At 38.8% G+C, this 21,289-nt stretch overlaps 3 protein-coding genes, 1 non-coding gene and 2 pseudogenes across 4 annotated transcripts; 2 read left to right on the plus strand and 4 right to left on the minus strand.

Moving 5' to 3' along the window:
* Positions 1-1,746: 1,746 nt before the first annotated feature.
* On the minus strand, positions 1,747-3,623 carry LOC137743865 (heavy metal-associated isoprenylated plant protein 36-like; annotated as a pseudogene).
* Positions 3,624-6,838: 3,215 nt separating this feature from the next.
* LOC137742437 (dephospho-CoA kinase-like) lies at positions 6,839-11,210 on the minus strand (annotated as a pseudogene).
* Positions 9,168-9,238, plus strand: TRNAG-CCC (transfer RNA glycine (anticodon CCC)). The gene has a single exon. It is a non-coding gene; the product is annotated as a tRNA-Gly (tRNA).
* A 1,333-nt stretch (positions 11,211-12,543) lies between the features above and the next one.
* LOC137743705 (pentatricopeptide repeat-containing protein At1g06143-like) lies at positions 12,544-14,898 on the plus strand. Its single transcript, XM_068483637.1, has one exon. The coding sequence runs from the start codon at positions 12,614-12,616 to the stop codon at positions 14,030-14,032; it is 1,419 nt and encodes a 472-aa protein (XP_068339738.1). The 5' UTR covers positions 12,544-12,613; the 3' UTR covers positions 14,033-14,898.
* A 176-nt stretch (positions 14,899-15,074) lies between these two features.
* On the minus strand, positions 15,075-16,247 carry LOC137741350 (glutathione S-transferase F13-like). Its single transcript, XM_068481073.1, has 3 exons — positions 15,908-16,247; positions 15,758-15,806; positions 15,075-15,636 (listed from the first exon to the last, which is right to left on the minus strand). Exons 1-3 carry the CDS (start codon positions 16,052-16,054, stop codon positions 15,179-15,181), a joined length of 654 nt encoding a protein of 217 aa, XP_068337174.1. The 5' UTR covers positions 16,055-16,247; the 3' UTR covers positions 15,075-15,178.
* Positions 16,248-17,924: 1,677 nt separating this feature from the next.
* Positions 17,925-21,102, minus strand: LOC137741974 (autophagy-related protein 18a-like). The gene is made up of 4 exons (XM_068481691.1): positions 20,111-21,102; positions 19,060-19,264; positions 18,403-18,529; positions 17,925-18,238 (listed from the first exon to the last, which is right to left on the minus strand). Exons 1-4 carry the CDS (start codon positions 20,966-20,968, stop codon positions 18,148-18,150), a joined length of 1,281 nt encoding a protein of 426 aa, XP_068337792.1. The 5' UTR covers positions 20,969-21,102; the 3' UTR covers positions 17,925-18,147.
* Between the last annotated feature and the right edge of the window lie 187 nt (positions 21,103-21,289).

The raw sequence follows: 21,289 nt of genomic DNA on the forward strand, positions 1-21,289 counted from the left end.
TTACTTTGACGTCGGACTGCATGCAATGAAGATTCCCACAAGGTTGAGAGTCGACACATGTACACATATGGCCCTCATAAGGTGATCACGAATCACATAGATATTTGGCATACATTTTTTTTAGGTGGAGAGTGGACACATGTACACATATGGCCCTCATAAGATGATCACGAATCACATAGATATTTGGCATACATTTTTAAGGTTCTCCCCTCAATTTAATCTTTTTTCTTTTCCCCTAATTGAACCAAAGAAGGTAAGAGTTATTGGGAGTCAACGGCCTGTTATCCTCGACAAGCCTTTAATCCTTCGAGTTCTCAAGAGCCCTTCCACACACAAGAGACTTCCGGATTACTACGCTGATTTTCATTTACGTTTGTTCAAAAAGTTTCACAATCAGTAACGAAATTAGAATTTTATATATGGATACATAAGTAATTTGAACTCAAAATAAGAGAGAATGGAGTAATTTGCATGAAGGACCTTAAGTTCAATAAAGAGAACTATAAAAACATTGTAAAAAACCCATAAATCCGAATATGAGGTAAAAAGTAAGCAAGAATTTTTTTAAAATATAAGTTCAAGCTAAAAAAAAAAAATTGATATAATAAGGACGGTAAGTGAAGGCTACACCCCAAAAAGAGGAATGGAGAGAAAAATGAGATCTGGCTTGGAGTAGAAAAGAGTTTGAATTGACAACACACTTGAATTTTAAAGGTATTAGACTGATATGTAGCAACATCATTTGTTAGAGTAGCAAGAAAATAAAAAGGCAAGATGGGAATAACACGCACCAGCAAGCTTACACTAACATGCTCAATAATAAAATCTTAGCTGAGGTTCTACACACCTATTTGTATCTTCTTACACAATTTTGTTTATTTATTAATTAAATATAAAAAATTAAAATTAATGAACATAAATAAGCATGATTATGTAAAATATACGAGTGTGCATAATTCATTTCCATTTAAATATTGGTCAAGTTAGAATGAGTTTAGTTGAGCAAATTGCACCATTAGTGAGAGGGATATCAAATTTATTCTATCCCCGATACCCTCTGGATCTTATTTCTTAGGTCTCGTCCCCATGCATGCTTAAAGCTTTTGCCCTGTTGTGCGACTTAAAAAGAATAAAGAGGTCAAAAGCTTAAGACAACCGCATACACAGAGGATAGCTTTCAGTCCAAAGTGAGTGGGAGACTAATAATATTCTGCAATATATATATATATATATATGTCGAATTTGGATCCTCTATACACCTTAACTCTTAATTTGTATGAAAGAAAAATCGGAAATTTTAATTTGTGTGAGATAAACTAGCGAAATGAGTTAACGAGGATTTGCCGAATTCAATTTGAATGGTCTAGATTGTTTCATCCTTAGGCTCAAGATAGTGAAATCCGAATGGATCTCTGTCCTGATATATCTACATCCCTCACATGCATAATTGAAATAAAAATCGGTACCGTCTACAGAGACACTTTAATTTCAAACCAAAAGATGGAGATATGCATGTTGCTTTTTCTAAAGGCGACTTAACTAAAGCATTAAGTAAATCAAATTGTTGGAACCAACTTATTTGTTGTCATTAAGTAATCAAAGAGACCTGCTAGCTAGCTAGTATGCATTTGGATTAAGAATTATACCTTCGCCTTTTCTTTGTCACCAAATTTTTAAGGATGAATTGTTGTTACAAAATCGACAAGGTGTCGATAATATGTCAATAAGAAAATGTGTCGATAATATGTCAATAAAAAAATGTACTGAACAATACTTATGCTCTGACAAAGGCCTTTCAACGATTCGACGTGCCCCTAAAGCAACACGCTTAACCTACCCGACCTCGAAGAAAATATATCGAGTCGCCTAAACACTAACTATAATTTTAAAAGACTTTTCATTACTTTACACATCAGGCTGGGAGGAAATGAAAGATTTAGGTCCTACAAATAACCAAACATTACAAGGCTATTGGCCTTCTTACGCAAGCAAACCCAAACTTAGTAATAAAGCTAAGCTACATAATACAACCCACTACAACCCCTTTTATTTTCCCCTACTTTTACATTTTAGAACTTTCGGTGTGTTTGTTGCATTGGATTATTTCGAACTGAACTATATTAGTTCTTAATCCAGTCGATCCAATCCAGTAAAACTTAGTGAAGGCAAACAAACACACCTTATAAGTACATCAAAATTTATCCTCCCTCCCTTCCTCCCCCAAGTACACACCGTATATACTAGTATATATACGCTAGTTCTACATACGACTCTCGTAAAATCTTCACATAATGTAGCACCCAACTCCATCTTCATCGTCAACGAACGTATCTTCATCATCGTCATTGATAAAATCGGACGGCAGAGCAAACGAGAACAAGCTCGGATGAGAATACGTAGCAGTATGCATGGGATCAGGAGCATAGTATGAGGTACTTGTACTGGTAGGGTACGCCGTATTGTAACTTAGCCCGTACGTTGGGGGCTGATAGTACATTGATGTTGGATACGGGCCAAGATACGCATGCTGAACTGGTGGGTCAAGATTCATGGAGGCAATCGGTTGGGCCATGTCTGGCCCACCAGCCATATACGGCCCAATACTGCCCGCAGGAGGCGGAGCATCTCCAAAATTGTGCTCGCCGGGGTTGGCAGGGACACCGCCGCCATTTGCGGAATTACCACTTTGCCCTTTCTTCTTCTTCTTTTTCTTCTTCTTTTTGGCCCCAGTACTTGCTGTGTTTCCGCCGCCGCCACCACCAACAGTAGGACTAGCACCGCTTTCTCCACCACCTTCGTTACCTTCGCCATCCTCTGCGTCGGATTCACCGCCGTCGTCAGCATCATCACCGCCGTTGGTTTTATCCGGTTGATCATGATCACCATCTTGTTCATGCTTATGATCTGCGGACTGCTTCTCACTGTTATTACTACTATTCTTTGATTTCCCGGACTTTTTCGATTTCTTAACTTTCGGCCAAAGCTCGGCGTGCTTCCCTGACTTCTGCAGCTTCTTCAGCAGAGTCTCCGCCTCCACGTTGCCGGTAACAGTCACTTTGTGCTGCTGCGAATCAATATCCGTCGTGTAAACCCCTGATCACGTCAATCAATCAAAACACGAACGATCAATTACGGATTAATTTAGAGAAGACAATCGCTAACGAAGTAAAATATTAGAACATCCGTGTCTAATAACCATTTGGTTTTTAGTTTTTTGACCGAAAAAAAAAAAAACGCGTAGCAAGAGGGACGAGGGAGAAATGAAGGAGAATGTATAAACGTACCATCGATGTTCTGAAGAACTTTCTTGACTTTCCTCTTGCATCCTTCACAGTGGATTGAGACTTTCAAGACCCATGTCTGCAAAACGGAGGAGATGATCAACTTATAATTTGTGAAGAAAAAAACTTGAAAAATAATGAGAAAAAAAGAAGAAAATATTTGTACTAATTACCTGGTATTTTAAGGTTCCAGGAGCTTCTTCAGCCGGTTTTGCCATTGATGAGAGAGAGAGGAGAGAGAGGAGAGGGTGATGAAGTGGAGAATAAGGGAAGTGGGGAGCCTTGGGGGAATGTGTTATGAGGTTTAAAGAGTGCGAAGGAAGCATCTGATGTGGTCATGGTGGGGATGCCACGTCAACTTCCACACTCCCAATGAACCAGTGCTGCTCTGACACGTCATCAAACTCACGTGACAATGTCACGTGACCATTCCCTGAGGACCCCACCACATCTCAATTAACTGACTTCAATTTCACACTCTCACAAGCTCACTGATTCGCATGCGTAAATTTCATATTTTCACCTGAAGGTTATGAAAACCTAATTCAAATCAATCTGACAATATCTCAAGTTAATCACGCACTTACGTTGCTGAAACTTTCTTATCTCACAGTCCGGCACAGTGACATTCATTGACAAACAACATACAGTTCCAGATTTCAATCCAAACTCTGCCCGTGAGGAGAGAGAACCTTTTGATTGATGATCAGCTTTGTACTGTGACTTTTGCTGCATCTTTTGCTATCCTCAATAAGATCGGACGGTCTTTATACTTTTTCAAGGTTCTGATCATCGACTTTTACTGCCACTGATATAATTGACTGAGATGGGCCCTCAGCTAACCTACCCTCAAAGGATGCTGTTCAGAACTTCCGAGGCCTAGAAGTTTCTTGCAAGTAATCCAGGAAGCATGGCTATGAACAATCTTTTCTGCTCTCGAGCGAATCTACATTGCACCGTCGGAGAGGAGTTTGCCTTGTAATTGAATGTATACGTACAAAACTTATACGTGTGGTATATGAAACAAATGTTTATACACTCAAGTAGAATCTGTTCGTAATCGGATATATACGTTCGAGTCATGTAATGAATAAGATAAAAACGTTCTGGCATGTAATCCAGAACGCAGGACTATGAATGATCGTCATTGTTTTTGAGCTAATCTAAATTGTAAAGGAATATCTGTTTTGTAACCAGTTGTATAAACTAATATCATATTATTAAAGAAAATATGAACAAAGTGCTATACAACCAATTACATTTTAGAATAGACCTGATAATACCGCAGATTCTCTCGATAAAACTGATTTTGCATTTTAACAATTTTTTATTTTTTTTCATTCTCTCAATAAAACGGTGAATAGGGTATTCTACCACGTTCTAGAATCAACTGGACTTAAGGCTGCCCTCCTTTTTCTTTTTTCTTTTCTGATCAGAAAAATGCTGCCCAGCCTTAGGAAGGGCTTGTTAACCTTTATATATAAAACCAACAACTTTTTTTGGGGTCATAAGTTTTATCAAAATATTTGGACAAAAATGCTTTTAAAATAAAAAATGTCAAAAGCAATTCAAAGTAATGCACCAAATAATACAAGGGATTATTCATTTACTTCAAATATTTGACTTTTCTTTTGTCAATTCATGCATATAAATACATTTAAAATATGTAAGTTGTGCGTAGCACGCTGTGATTCAAAAAATATCTTCTGTACGTGAGTAAGCGAGTGCATGAAGGCTAGTAACATCAGAAACTAAAAAAATTGTAGCAGTGGTAGGAGAGAAACAAAAGCATGAACACCAATGGCATGGCATAAGTCAATTATGTAGTCAGCTGAAGCATTCTTCTCTATAGATATATATGAGTGATTTTACGTCTTTTTTGATAGCTTCTTTGCGGTTATTTATGAGATTGTAGAGCGAGTGCGGAATTAAAACAGGTTGTTGGATCAAAGTAATAACAACAAAAGAGTTACATTTGAGAATCACGTCCGTACATTCCTCATTCTAAGCCATAAAGAGACCCATGTAAACACCCCAAAGCTCAGCTTCCATGATGATTCGTCTATCCAAGTTAGCAGCAAAGGCCTTAATCCATTTCCCCACTCGAAGTTACAAAGCAAACCTCCAACACTTATGTGGCTAAACGGATCTTACAACTTCTACCAGTATTAATTTTGTATCTGCCCGTTGGCGGACGGATTCAATAAAATGAGATGATTTGTCTAGGAGGCTTCTTGTAAGAACACTTGTTGGCATCGTACCAAAACCAAATGGAATTTTGAGGCCAGAGAGGAGTCTGTTCATTTGCAATATTGCATGAACAACAATTGTACAAAGTTTGGTGGGGTGTAAAGTGCAAAAGTAATTGAGATAGAAAAGACTAGGCAACTTCCTTTGCTCTGGGCCATTGCCATTTGCCACTATGCTTTGAGTGAACTTTTGATGGCGTTTTGGACTATCCTTGAGATAGTATTTTATATAAAACGAGTTTATTGTAGCGTGATATGTCAGTTTAATAATATAATTTACGTAAAGAGAAGCATGCACACACAAAAGATACAAACAACTAGAAGTTGACAGTTATTGTGGCTGCTAGTTGTACAAGTTTCTGTAAATCAAAAGGCAAAAGTGATGTATACGCATGAAAGATAACAATGGAAACATTCTCAAACACAACCGGAAAGAGATCAAAAGACTAAACTATGGAAGCACTTTTGATGAGAGATTATATTAGAAGTAAAGACATCATACATAGTCCGTCTATGGAATAAACATCGATCCAATTTTTATTGAAGAATGAAATGTCAATGCGTCATCAATATTGTATTCATACTTAGCGGTGCAACTTGGCTCTTACTCAGTGTATTGCGCTCAAGACGGATCTCTTTATTGGGCTAGTTGAGACATGTTTTTCATTGGGATGTGCTTGGTTTAACTAACATAATGACGTATGAGTTGTATTCGTTGGAGGCTCTATGGTTTAGCATCAAACTATCGGATCATACCCTGATTCAGTTATACATCAAGATAACAAAACGTTTGACAAATTATCAATCCATTTTCGACAACATTGACACAATATCGACCGAAAGAACGAACGTCCTACACAAAGACTCTCAATCGTGTGTGTGTATCTATACAAAAAATTCCATGTTGTCACAGCAGACAATACAGTTAACGGGTTTCACTTTCTGCTCTTTATATGAACCAATGATTCGCCAGGTCATGAGCACTAGAGTGACTTGTGACACTACTTGGCATTCCAAATCGTTCCTGCTTTATCAAATAATATTCATCCAATCACAGAAAAGAAATCAACTAACTTAATCACTACAACATCCTAATTAATGCAGTCCAAATAATCACGGAAAGTGACTCGACTTCCTTTTCGACATGACACCCTCGACATTTGGAAAAGTTGAGGTTACATGCCCCCGGCTCATACACTCTACTTACCTCTCTACCGCATGAGGAGACAGATAGTAACAGAGTGTGAAACGGGGGCATGGAAGTCTCTCTCCTGCTTATATCAAGTTTAAACAGATCAATATGAAATTATGAACTCAAAAAATCGAAGCTCTGGCGCAAATCATAGTTTGCAAATGCATCGAATCATCCCTCGTTGTTGCTACAAAACACAGAGTGAACCTTTTGGTTCTATGAATGACAGATTAAGTACCCAACAAGTACAATTCTAAGGTTGCTACATAAACTCTGACTTATACAAGACTTTCTTGAATATAAGAACGCCTACGATGATGGAGACAAGAACGGACGAGGCACCTTGTCTAGAAAGCCCGAATTCGGTCCATGTCAAGGGCTTTGTGACTTCAAGCAAGACATTGCGAAACTGTTCTCTTAAATCGTCTAGCGATCCAGTGTTGTCAACCACTATGTCTGCCTTGGTCCTTTTCAAATCGAGTGACATCTGAGCATTTATCCTGTTTCCAGCATCATCCTCACTTGTTCTGTCCCTCGACATGAGTCTCCGGAGCTGAGTTTCAGGATCAACCCATACAACAATAATAGGCTTTGTCCACTTGTCCATCTTGGCCTCGAACAACAGAGGAACATCAAGAACAATAACCTTACACCCCTTCATCCATAGCTTCAAAATTTCCCAAAAGATTCCAGACGATATATAAGGAGCTAGCAGTCTACAAGAAGATAAAAACTAGGTATTACAGCTCATATAATATGTAACTTGTGCTATAAGCTACACCAAAGTAAAATCTCATAAAGTGGTACCACAACATTTTGAATTCGACGAAATCTAGGTAACTTTTACTAAAAGGAATTGGCATATTTTTGCTGTTTTTAAGAAATCACACGCATGAATTTTGACCTTGACGTGTCAAAACTCGAGGGAGTTCTATAGAACCTAAATGCTATTTTTTCCTTGGCCATTCTAGGTTTTACATCTAATGCAACACTAGCTTTTCAACAAGCAGCCAGGAAATCCAATGGTTAAAATTTATAAAAGAGTTTGATTTGCTCAACTGCACTAGGGGTAATGTTGAATCATACAGCACAAAGTAATAACAAAGCAGTACTCTAAACAAAATCGCAAACGAAAACTGGAGCTAATAGCAAAGGGGTGGTACCGGTTAAGAAGTTGGCGCTTTTCGGGATTAGAGAACACAATTTGTCCCAGTTTAGGCCTATCAACTTCTCCATCAAGTTGCAAAATATCCTCTCCAAATGCTGAAACAACCTTTTTCCAGCCACCAGTCCCCTTCTTCAACACATCCTGAAACCGAAAAGATACTGAGTCCATGAAACAGCCAAAAACAACACATTGCCATCAAACTTTCATGACTGTCAAAAGCATAAATATCAGGGTTTGCTCATCACTCACTCGAGCAACAAGATCCGCATCAACGACCGGAATGCCGTGTTCCTTGAAGAGATTGGAGACGGTACTCTTCCCGGAAGCAATTCCACCTGTCAGCCCCACGATCCTCATTCTTTCTACTTCCTCTGATCTTCTGCTCTTTCTGTTAACAATTGCTCCTACTATCAAATTACAATTTAAGCAAAATTACATAAAAATTAAAGTAAATTAACAAACTTTAGAGCATACTACTCCATATTTTAATGAATTAGAATTTTGGGTTCCTAAAAATTAAGAGTCTCTGCTCCTCCCTGTAATTATTTCATAGGGATTCGACGTGGGAGTGCCGGCTGTGGACTACCTGATGCACTCCCCCTCCTCCTTTATCCGGGCTTAGTACCGGCAGTGTAAAATAACCTTACACAAGCGGAGTTCTTAGTTCTCACTGTACAGATTATGAAAAAAACATAAGAATATGCAATCTTTTTGCTTAGTTTACACATAAACAAACAGAAATTTAAAAGTTAATGGTGAATTAACAGAAAACCAATTGAATGAGAAGATATGGGGGAGAAATTCCCACCAATGTCTGGAAGGGGCTGACTCAGTATTTCATCTCTGCCGATTCGCCATGTCGATTATAATTTAGTCAAAGGTGAAGGATTACAAATGTGAAATCAAAATTACATCTTTTCTCCAAAGAAAACCCCAATTCTTCATAAAGGTTGCAACTTTCTCACCAATTACATCTAGCAATTCACAGATAACACTTTCAAACAGGAGGAAAGGAAACCCAGAAGTAAAAAATGGGGGAAACATGAAAAGTGTACCTTCCGCGGGTGTCAAATTTGGTTAGGGCAACTTTGGACTTGTGGGTCTGGATCTGATGCTCAACAGCGATACAGTTGGTCGTAGTTGATTGAAGAACATGAAGGAAGATTTGCTGTGGAAAAAGTGGGGACTTCGGAGTTGTGAGAGTGAGGAAAGGAGAGTCGGACGAAGAAGATTTTGATGACTATAAATATGTTGTTTGATTTCGCTAGTGAGAAGCGCATCTGGTGTAGTGGTATCATAGTACCCTCCCACGGTACTGACCAGGGTTCGATTCCCTGGATGCGCATGTTTTTTATTTTATTTAGGTGAGTTTTGGGGCTGCTTCTAGAGACACTTCTGCTCAATATCGCTATATGCAAGGGTCGAAATTCTTAAAGAGTCTATCACTTAGTTGTCCTTTTGGACTGTTCAGAATCGTATTTAACTTACCAATTAAAATTACGGAAAACTTTTTCATGCTACGAACATTGAATGACTTAAATTGGTTTGAATTAATGTTTTTATTATGGTTCAATGAATTCAGAACATATAATGCTCATAGCATAAAAATGAAACACGAAAATTACATTAACATTTTTAGCTATTCTAGGCACCCATGGCCTTAGGAGTGCTTCCCATTAAGTACAAAAATGAGACTTCAGTAAAACTAAAAGCACTTAAGATAGAAGTGTTTTAGACAAGCACCAGCGAAAATTCCCCCGCGTGATGCTGTGGGTTTTAGAACCGTATAAAACATGTAGAAAGTTATAAATATATATACACCCAACTCCTAATTGAAATATGCACGCAACATTAAGAAAGTTTTGAAATGAGTATTATACTATTATTTGTATTCTTGTCGATCTTCTCATAGTAAACCTTCATTTTGAACACATAAACTATTGAGAAGCACAACCCAAGAATGGTAAATGGATTTTAAGTTTATTTGTATTCTTGTCAATCTTCTCATCGTAAACCTTTAGGCCAAAATCAGCTCTAATTATATAAGTTAGAGTTTCTATGTGAGTTAGGAATATGCTGGTGTGTAGAAGATGAAGGCAAAGCACAATCCAATTAACATCAAAACAAAGGGAATTAATATTTAAAAAGTAGAACCAACAGATGAGTGAAAACTTGTGCAGCAAGTCTACATGGTGTGAAAACTTGATCCAAAATGCAGCTAAGGATGACGACTCTTCGCAACTGGAAGACGCACAGAACGCAGATAATTGGAGTGACTCGGTGTGTTAGGAAACTTCACTTCTTAAATGAAGTGACTATTCTGCGAAATTTAATTAATCAAACAATGATTGCCAAAAGAACAAGCAAAAAACACTTGAGAATAAGCAACAATTTGTTGAGCAAAAACACATTCTTTAACCCTATCTCTTCTTTTGACAGTAGTGTTCACAAACCACAATCGGTGTCACTGTCTCCACGTGATGTTACATTCAATGGGATAATCAAACACCCGCGTAAACCCATTTCTTTGACTCACAGAGTGTATCATTTTAACAATTGACATACATAATTTGACCTCACTGCAAACTGTACAAACTTGTGCAATATTCTTTTCCCCTTTGTCCTGGAAAATATGGGTGCAAAATATATGCATCTTTTAAGCAAAAACTCTAAATTGCACACTAATTAGAGACTTGAAGGCTAATCTGCCATTGCAGGTGGAATTGTGTTTAAGGAGAAAAGCTGCACCAAAATGCATGGACTGTTCTTGGAATTGTGCCCAACGTACTGGATCAAACCAAAGCTGATAATACTAACAATTATTACGATTTATCTTACGATTGTACAGTATGGGATGAATTTTAATTAGTAATATTAATTTCATATTTATTACAGCAGATGTAAACTCCCGTAAAACCACCCTTCTCTTAAGAGTGCATTTTTGCTCACCACCATTTAGTGTGGTGGATGCACACCACCTTATTTATCACCGTTAAATAAGTTTGAATTTTGAGATTTGTGTTTATCCACTACACGAATCTCGAAATTCAAATTCATCTAACGGTGATAAATAAAGTGGTGAGCATACACCACACTAAATGGTGGTGTGCAAAAATGCTCCCTTCTCTTAAACCCCCAGAGACTGACTATTACATTATGTTTGGATGAACAAATTTAATATTGCTAAAGAATTTTAAAATGAAGGAAATTGAAATGATGAAATTTTATTTTCTAGAATTTGTGAATTTTCTTGTTTGGTTAATAAAAAAAAATAATAATGAAATTGAATACGGAATTTGTTATTTTTAAACTCTCAATCATAAAAATTAGGAAATGATACATATTTATATGAAATTTAAACTTAGGAATTGAATGTCTCAAATTCCAAATTTTTTCCTACGCGAAAATTTTAAATTTCTATATTTATAAATCCAAATAAGAGAATTGATGCATGTTAATTTATAAATTATGACTTTAATCCAAATTCCAAGTTTATTTATCTCGTCTAAACATAGTGTTACATCTTTTATAGAGCAAAATTCGATGAATCAAATAAAGATTGTCAAAAGTTTTGAATTTTAACATCAATTACAACATGCAGACCCAAAAATGATCCAAATCTAAGTTGAAGAATCTATTAACCCCAAATTTCGACATCAATCACAATATACATCCTAAAAATCACCTATAAGACTCAGACGGTCAGATAAAGCCCAAGAGCTGTAGAATCGAAATATACCTATGATTTGGTGATTGAATGACTGTGAGGGCTTCAAAAAGACCCAACCTAGCGGATTCGCCGGAAAATCTTGCCGGAATCTGGGTTACAGATTGAGCTTCAGTCTTCTTCAAACCTTCACCAAATGGTACATGCAAGCCATGAAATCTTGACCTAGAAAGCAAGACTGGGCTCAGAATTGAGTTCGTGAGGTCGAAAGGATGAGAATGGTGATTGCTTTAGGTGTATCTGGGTTCGTGGGTCGGGTTTGGGGTTATCGCTCGCAGTGTTGACAGAAAAATGATGTCCAGCAGAGAGTGGAAAAGAAGACAAAAATGGACGGTCCAGATTCAATCAGATTTAAATTGGACTAACATCGAAATTACACACTTAAGTCAGGGGCATTTTCGGAAGTACACTGTTAGAACAGTGTTTCAGTGTATTTTTCAGCTTTAGTACCTATTAAACGGATGTATTCAATTGAGAAATTTGATAGATTTTAATAAATTTATAAATCTATGAATTTTTATATAGTTTAACTAATTTATAGAGATTCTATGTAAAATTTTGATTCAGTTCCCTTAAAATCTCATGGGAAGATATGAAATTTATAGATGCTTAAAATACATTACAAAATCTCTTCAATTTCCTCTAATTCCTTAACTTTTCCAAATATTTTAAATTTAAATTCCAATTGAATACACTTAAAATGTTATAAACTTTTTTAAAATTCTAATTGAATACATCTAGATTTCTAGGAATTTTAATAAATTATCTTAAAATCCTGATTGAATACACATTAAATTTTTGAAGAATCACTTAAAATCCTGATTGAATACACATTAAATTTCAAACAATCATTTAAATTCCTGATTGAATTCCCGAACTAAATACTTGCAAAGTTGGCTTCACATAGAAAAGCTTTGGAAAAGGTTAGGGTCTTAGACTTAAACCCGGACTGTAGTCTTGTTAAGTTCGTCCTCCCGTCCGTTCTCGGATGAGATGACGACGAGACCGCCACCGCAGCTGAGCCCCACAACAACCCGACTCCTCTCTCTCCTAACCAACTGCTCCTCCGCTTCTCACATCCCGCAAATCCAAACCCAACTCATCCTCCTCAACCGCCACTCGGACACCGCCGTCGCTTCCCGCTTCATCGCCGCCTGCCAATCCCTCCGCCGCCTGGATATAGCCCACCGCCACTTCCTAACGCAAATCCCCAAACCCCATGTTTTCATCTGCAACTCTCTCATCAGAGCCTTCTCTCACACCCACACCCCTCAAGTCCCTTTCTCTATCTACACCCACATGCACAAAAGCTCCATTCTTCCCAACAACTTCACCTTCCCTTTCCTACTGAAGTCGATCGCCGATTCCCGGGACTTCATAAATGGGCAATGCCTGCATACCCATGTCGTGAAATTGGGTCATCTCTATGATATTTATGTGCAGAACTCGTTGTTGAATCTGTATGCGTCGTCCTCCGGCCGAATGGAGTTATGTCGAAAGGTGTTTGATGAAATGCCTCAAAGAGACGTTGTGTCATGGACGGTTTTAATTATGGGGTACCGGAATGCCGGGAATTATGACGATGCTTTGATTGCTTTTGAACAGATGCAGTTTGCTGGTGTGGTGCCAAACCATGTGACAATGGTGAATGCTTTGGCGGCGTGTGCGAATTTTGGGGCCCTTGAGATGGGGGTTTGGATACATGACTTTATAAGGAGGAGTGGATGGGAATTGGATGTGATCTTGGGAACTTCTTTGATTGACATGTATGGAAAATGTGGTAGGATCGAAGAGGGATTGGCGGTTTTCAATAGCATGAAAGAGAAGAACACATTTACTTGGAATGCTCTTATTAAAGGGCTAGCTGTTGCTAAATATGGTAAGGAGACAGTTGAGTGGTTTGAGAGGATGGAACAAGAAGGGATCAGAATAGACGAAGTCACTTTGGTTTCGGTTTTAAGTGCTTGCAGTCACTCGGGGTTGGTTGATATGGGCAGGCAGATTTTTCGTTCCTTGAGTGATGGAAAATATGGATTTTTGCCCGGGGTCAAACACTATGCTTGTATGATTGACCTCTTCGCACGTTCGGGATGTCTCGAAGATGCTTTGAAATGCTTGAGAGAAATGCCTTTTGAGCCTACTATAACTATTTGGGGGTCGTTGTTGGGCGGTGCTAAAACTCATGGGAATATGGAATTGAGCGAGTTTGCAGCTTGGAAGCTTGTTGAACTGGATCCAGGGAATAGTGGTTACTATGTTTTGCTGTCTAATTTTTATGCAGAGATGGGAAGATGGGATGATGTTGAGAAAGTGAGGGGGATGATGAAACAGAGAGATCTTAAGAAAGACCTGGGGTGTAGTTCCGTGGAATTCGAGCCCCCGGACCAAGTTAATCAACTATTAGCACGATAAGTCAGATCGTATTTACAATTCTTTCAATAGAGGGTTAGTTACTATTGAATTGGGTTTTTCTCCATTTTACCGACTGCATCAAGTTTATTGGATGCCAAATGATAAGCATTGCTCTGATTGCAGCCTAGTTATCTTTTTGAATCTCAGTTAAAGTCAGTTGAGATCAAATTACTTGCTGTGATATGCGCTACCCATGCGCTAACATGGGGGCGAGATTCAAACATCTTCTTCGATTGTGTTCCCATCAAGGAATGTATGGTTGGAAGGTGGTGAAGATCTGCCAAAGTGAAGCTTTCACCCGCCGAGTACTTCGATTGAGCCAGGCGTGTCTCATAAACATCAAGAACCAGAGCCAACTTGGCTTCTTATTCCTCCACAACTGCCGCGTCTGTGGTCATTTTAAGCAGAGGCTTTGTAGCTAGCTCATAGGTCAGTTTCGAGGCTGCTGGGTCGAAATTTTGGCCCTCCACCTCCGGCCACAATGATAGAACTGCCATCTTATTCGAGTCTCGGATCACCAGCGGGGTTCCCTTGGCAGCATACTCGTGGGCAATGTATTGTCTTGTTGCCCTTGTTTCTGCATATCAGAAGCCGCACGGCTTATCTTATATGCACAAATTCTTGTTTCATGTATGATGTGTGTCAATTTGATGTGAGGACTACAACTGCGATGCTGTATTCCAAGCCGATCACGAACTGACTTGTATTTTAACTTCTTTTCACATGAAAGTGTTTGATTGGCTTGAAGTACTGTTTTTCAATTTTGTTAATTTTATACTTGTGGTCAAATTTTCGATGTCAATTTGTCTGACACGGACTGTATCGACTATGTATGTATCTAATCTCATCTAATAAGTTGAAAGAATGGAAGGTTAAACCTTACTTGGTGTGAAATGGCATATCCATATGTTCAGAAATAGCAGATGACACTTTAGCGCGGTGACGGTTCGATTCTCTTCTGCTCCCCCTTCCTTCTAACAACTAACAATTTAACCCACTAACGCTATTGTAGTAAAAAAAAATGCACCATGAGAAATAGAGCACGCAACATCTTGTACTAATTAAATTATTCGGCTACAATCAATGAAGATTTGAACCAAAACATCGTCTCAAACAAGTCATCCGACCCGTTACAAAAATTCATCTTCAAACTTCACCAAAATTCATACCCTCAGCCACCTTCTTGGAGGCCGGCCTAGCTGAAATCTCCTCCCACCACGCCTTGACGCGAGGACGATCGTTGACCAACGAAGACCAAGGCGTCTTCATGAAATAAAAGGTGCCCGGAAAGTGGTGCAGGTCAGCCAGGCTGTAGAAATCACCAGCTAGGAACTTGTTGCTGCTCAATCTGGCCTCGTACACGTCGAGCACCTTCTTCAGCTTCTCTAAACTTGCATCGATTACCGTTTGATCTGGTTCGATTCCTACCACAGGCTTTGCGAAAAACTCGAAAATAATCGGTTCCATTGCAGGGTTGTATTGTTGGGATTCCACTTCTGTCCATACCTTCACCAATGCAGCTTCGTTGAAGTTTTCGCGACGAACGAGATCGTGTCCCCTTTCCTTGAATTTTTCTGCTACATATGCTGTGATTGCCCTAGATTCTGGTGCGACAAATGAAGAAGTTCAAACTAAATATTTGACGATAATTTTTTATACGGTAAGAAGTGCAGGAGACTAAAGAACAAGAGTGAAAATCGACAGCCCAGAATATTAAGCGCTTACCGAAAAGTGTGATGCCATCGTCTTCTAATACTGGAACCAGGCCAAAGGGCTGCATGAACATGATGGAGAAAATACGATGAGCTTCTATATATACAACTGCAAAAACCATGGAGATTTGTAAAATGTTTGGAAATGAATGAAAAAATGTACATTCTTGGCAAGAAACTCAGGCTGCTTGTTTCCGCGGGCGAAAAGATCAACGGGGACAAGCTCGAAATCAACGCTTTTTTCGTGGAGACAAGCGACGACGCGAGCTGTGCAGGTCGACACAGAAAGTCCATGCAGCTTGAGCACCATTGTTGGAGTAGAAGGGAGCTTAGTAATTGCCAGTGCCTAGAGATTTTGGAGAAGAAGATATGTATGCGTTGGAGGACCAAGGTCCTTATTTAATATAACTCAAGGCTCTGAGATTCCTCTTGGTTGAGATACTCTTTGTCGGTCTTTGAAAAAAAAAAGAAAAAGAACAGTAGCACAATGTTGCAGACCTAACCTTCCGTCGGATCTTTCACATGGTTGAATGAAAGCCCCGATGCAATGACGTCAGAAGAATTGTTTCGCCCGATATAACCATTATTTTGAAGTATTAATAACAGTTATTCAACACGTAAACTGAAGAATTTTAAATGTTCTAATTAGAAGATACGATTATGAGACGGACTCATAACAAAAGGGTAGAAAAAAACCTAAAAGGACTCAAAAATAAACTTTAAGAAAAGATATAGAACATTTAAAAATAACAAAAAATTTAACTCCGAACATACTGACGATATAAAATTCATACAACCGACTCTAATTAATACGACAATGCTCGATGGTTGTTCTAATAACATTTATCCAACCAGACAGCTGAAAGTAAAATGTTGGCATAATCTTTCTTTGTATGAATAGTTACGTAGTATGTTATGTTAGTAAGACATCGACCGGTCAAACAAAGATTTCAGGGCACTGAATTTAAAATGATTGGCAGCATCTTGAGATTTGCTTTCCTTTTTAAAATAATGCACAAACTTCAAGTAAAAGATTACCAAACTTAACAATGATTACACAACATTTTTAGCTAAAAAACAATGATCTACAATATTGTTAGGGCATCTCTGACAACGAAGTTACTTTTTTTGTGCTAAAATAATAGGTGACGAGCAGTGTACAAAAGTTTTTCAACTAGCTATTTTAATTTTTTATCTCCAACAACTTTTTAATTTACATTTATTAGCTTTATGCTTAGCTTAATGTTAATTTCTTTATCCAAACTCAATAGATTTTAGAAGTTTTAACAAAAAGCTTACAGTACTATTCATTTTAACGAAAAATCACATTTTTACACTAAAAAGTCAATCATGGTACTATTTATTTTACCCTTTATTTTGTCATTATCGTTAAAACTCAAAGTTTTCAAGCTCTTTTCATTAGTTTTCCTTAGATTTTAACTAGTTAAATCTATTGGAGTTGTAATTGTTCAAATAGCTTGCTGGAGATTGCTAGTCTATTGAAGTGGTAATTTTGTGAATTTTACATTAAAATAGCAAAACAGCCTCATTTAGCGAGGTTGGAGATGCTCTTAACAAGAGTCGCTTTAGCATGTTTACTTAAGGAAAATAGGAGATGAATGAAAGAATCGAAAAACTTAAAAACATGAAACAGTAAAGAAAGATGATTTATTCAACTAGCTTCCCAAATTAATTTGCTTCCTGATTGTTAGGTCTTTGATGACGTATATCAAAGAGAAATTCACAGTTTCGTGATTCCATGTGTTAATAATAAACACATAAAAAAAAGTTAAAAACTAAAATGATTCACGTATCCATATTTTAATAAACGTATAAAACCCAAGGACCAAGTTTTAAAATTATCACAATTAAGAAAACAAAGCATTGAAAAGCAGTATAAAACATAGGATCCCAGTTGATTATGTGACCATCAACGGTCAATTTGCAATTTCCCACACAAATGTACAACAGATGGAACCTCAGAACAAATTTAAAATTTTAATCTGCAACATAGGAAACCACAACACTAGAATTAACAACAATAACACAGCGAGCTCGTAATTTTGAGGACTTTATGAGCTCTTCCTTGCAACGAGACGTTGCCAGTATCACAAACCAATCGAACACTATCATGTAAGTTAAAACGCATAACAATGCGTGATTGACTTGAATCACAGACAAACGGTACAAAACATATTCTTTATAATTAAGTTAGTTTTTTTTTTTTTTCATTTTCTAATTTCGTTATCGGTACAGCACTCAGAAATTTACAAATTTACAGTGCTCATGTATTTACAGCATGTTTTACCCACACCCTAAAACTAGGGAGAAAAACTAGCAGAAGACCAAACAGTCAAGAGAACATTATAATGTAGGAAAGGATGGATAGTACTATATTTCACTTCAAAAGGCTTCTTCGGGCTTTAGAAAGTTGTGATATTCCAGCTGGGTCATCTCTCCTCTTGTCACTGGGTCAAACTCACATCGATAGAAGCTGCATCCCAATGCAAATTGCACAACAAAGTTTAAATTCCAAACCCATCACAAGAACGACTAAGCAAATCATACGATGTACTGTATACGAGTAATGATTGAACACTGACACGGTACGGTCATCACTAAACTGCAAAAGCATCTAAAACTAATTTGTTTTCATACCTTCCATCCATGCCAAGAATCACCACAGTATTCTTTTGGTGACCAAACGCAACAATGTATTGAGAACCCTCAAGCAAGCGAAACTGAGCAACCGACCACTCTGAGCTAAAATACTTGGGCAGCACACCTGCAATACAAACCCCACCCAGATCCAGAATGACAAGCATAATTGTTGTTTACCAGTGTACATGATACACATGGTATCACGTTTTAAGGAAGGAAGCACAACACACAGCCTTCATCCACACACACTCAAAGTACTTTATTTCTAACAAATATTTTACACAAGCACACATCTTGCGCCTAAATTTAGGTTTAAAAATCTCACTGTCCCAGTGAAAATGCATCACAACCTGTGCTTTATTGGGTATTCAGGATTCGCTAGTTTTTCAGCAAATGGTACTGGAAATTGAGATAAAGCAATCCTGTCAACATGATGCTAGACTTTGCTGATAAAAGTTAAAGTGCCAATGAGCATATACAAATGTAGTTCTTACATCATATCTGTAACATCAAATTCTTCCCCTAGAAGTAAAACAATAAGAATTGAAGTGGTATAGAAATCCCTAATACCAACCATTTACAGATAGTAAACGTAAATGTTTAAAAACAGCAAACAGAGTAGAATAACTCAATCATTTAGGGGTGGGAGTTTACCTCTGATGAAAGAAAGAGATGAGTTTGATGACGAAACCGCAAGATTTGGATCAGATGCACTTCGGGGGTTCTCATTTGAGGATCCAGAATTAACCTTGAGGTTGAAAACATGGACCGTTCCCTTGTCACTTGAGACTGCTAACCACTGGGCAGTTGAAGAGAACGCCAAACTATAGATTTCTGCTCTGTCTGCACCCCTCCTTACCTGCAATGTATCCAATTAACTATCATACATCCATAATTCTACCAACCCGTAATCATACGTCTACACCAGTTAAGACTTCCAATGGAGGAGGAGGGTTGCACGCTCCTCAATGTTCAGATAAAAAGAAAGGAACTGGAGAAAACAATCTTCCTAAGTCCACTAAGCAAAAGCATACAGAAAACAAACATGTATTGACCTCGTAATGAACAGTATCTGATTTAAAACACTGAAACACGAATCCAGTACAAACTGAAATATAAATCACCATGCCAATGAACTCTAACCTGCAACTTACAGCTGCTTTTGAATTAAGCAAAGCCCCTAAATTTATATCCAAAACTTGAAACCCTAAATACTCAGTCATTAGAAGTAAATTTTTAACACCGCCCCTGTTAATGGTAGAAGAAACTACCTCTAACTTAAGAATGTTCGAACCTTGTACAAACTGAAATATAAATCACCATTTTGATGAACTCTAAGCTGCAAATTATACTTGATTAATACTACTACAAGGCTTCAAATTAAGCAAAGACCCTAAATTCATATCCGAAATTCGATACTAAGCAATCCCAATTCTCTCTAATCATAAGAAGTCTCTATATTCAAGAACTTCAAGCTCAAATACATAGCACATTTGCATTGAAACTTCATTATACCACTAAAAGGCTTTCAAATTAAGTAAAACCCCTAAATTCATATCCAAAATTCGATACCAAGCAATCCCAATTCACTCTAATCATGAGAAGCCCCAATGTTCAAGAACTTCAAGCTGAAAAAATATAACATATTGTTTTGAATTATGACCAAGTTCAGATATTTTCAAGCTAAACTGAATAAAAATTATACCTCTTGCAGCAAAGTTCCATCGAGAGTATTGAATATCCGAACAAGAGTCCCTTTATTGCTGGCGGTGGCGAGCAGCTGGCCGTCCGGCGTGAGTGCAAAGCAGGCAAGCCTGGAATCATGAGCCATGATGAACTTGGTCCGCTTCGACCCGTAATGCTCCACCCTAACCTGCCCCTTCTGCAGGCCAGGGCACACCAGCACCAGCGACCCCACCACCTGCGACACCGCGCACAGCCCCTTGGGGTTCGCGATCGTCTCAATCTGGTGCAGCAGCTTCAAGTCGGCGAAATTGTACACGAATATCTTCTGCTCTAAAACGACCACAATTCGGTCCCTCCGGAGACGCACGGACCGGACAACGGAGCGGAATGAGAGCTCCCCGATGCACCGCCCCTGGTGGTCGTCCCAGATCATGACTTTACTGGTCGGGTACTGAGGGTCGGGCCCACCGCCGACTATGGCCAAGATGTTGCAGCGAAACAGCATCTCGACGACGCCGATTCCGCCCCCGTTGTCGAAGTCACGGCGGAAGAGCTCGCGGAACGGGTCGCAGTTGTAGATCCGGAACCCGTGGTCTGTCCCCACGGCGAAGCAGGCCTGGTCTTGGTTAAAGCAGACGTGGAAGAGCGACGGAGGCGAGCGGGGAGCCGGAGGAGGAGACTCCGGGGGCGAGGAAGAGAAGGGCATGTTGTTGTGGAGGTTGTGGTCAGAGTTAGGGTTTGGAGGCGATTGGGGGTCGTGGTTGTCATCGCTGGAGTCAACGACAGAGGTAGGGTTGTTGTCGGTGGGATCGGAGAGGAAGGCGGCGGCGGAGTTGGGGTCGGGCCAGGTGGTAGCCAAGGCGGAGAGGGTGGCCATGGGAGGGGGATCTCTGGGTGGTGGGATTTTTGAGGATTCTGAGGGGTACGTTTAGATGATCGGGAACTAGAAGAGGATAGGATGCGCTGAAATTACTGTTTGAGCCTTTTCGGAATTGGGCAGAAGGGGAAACAGGAAGGGAGGTTTTGGTGGCAAATTTAGGGAGAAGAGAGGGGCAATATTGTCATTGTAAAAACACAGGTGAGTTTATTCGTACCGGTGGATTGGAGTGCACGACAAAAGCGGAGATGTGTTTCGCGTCGAAACCACGGAACGTATGATGGGAAAGCACTCATGTTTCCCGCGGCCGCGGGGGTGGGG

The sequence above is a fragment of the Pyrus communis genome, chromosome 8, assembly GCF_963583255.1.
Source record: "Pyrus communis chromosome 8, drPyrComm1.1, whole genome shotgun sequence".
In the NCBI taxonomy this organism is placed as follows: domain Eukaryota; kingdom Viridiplantae; phylum Streptophyta; class Magnoliopsida; order Rosales; family Rosaceae; genus Pyrus; species Pyrus communis.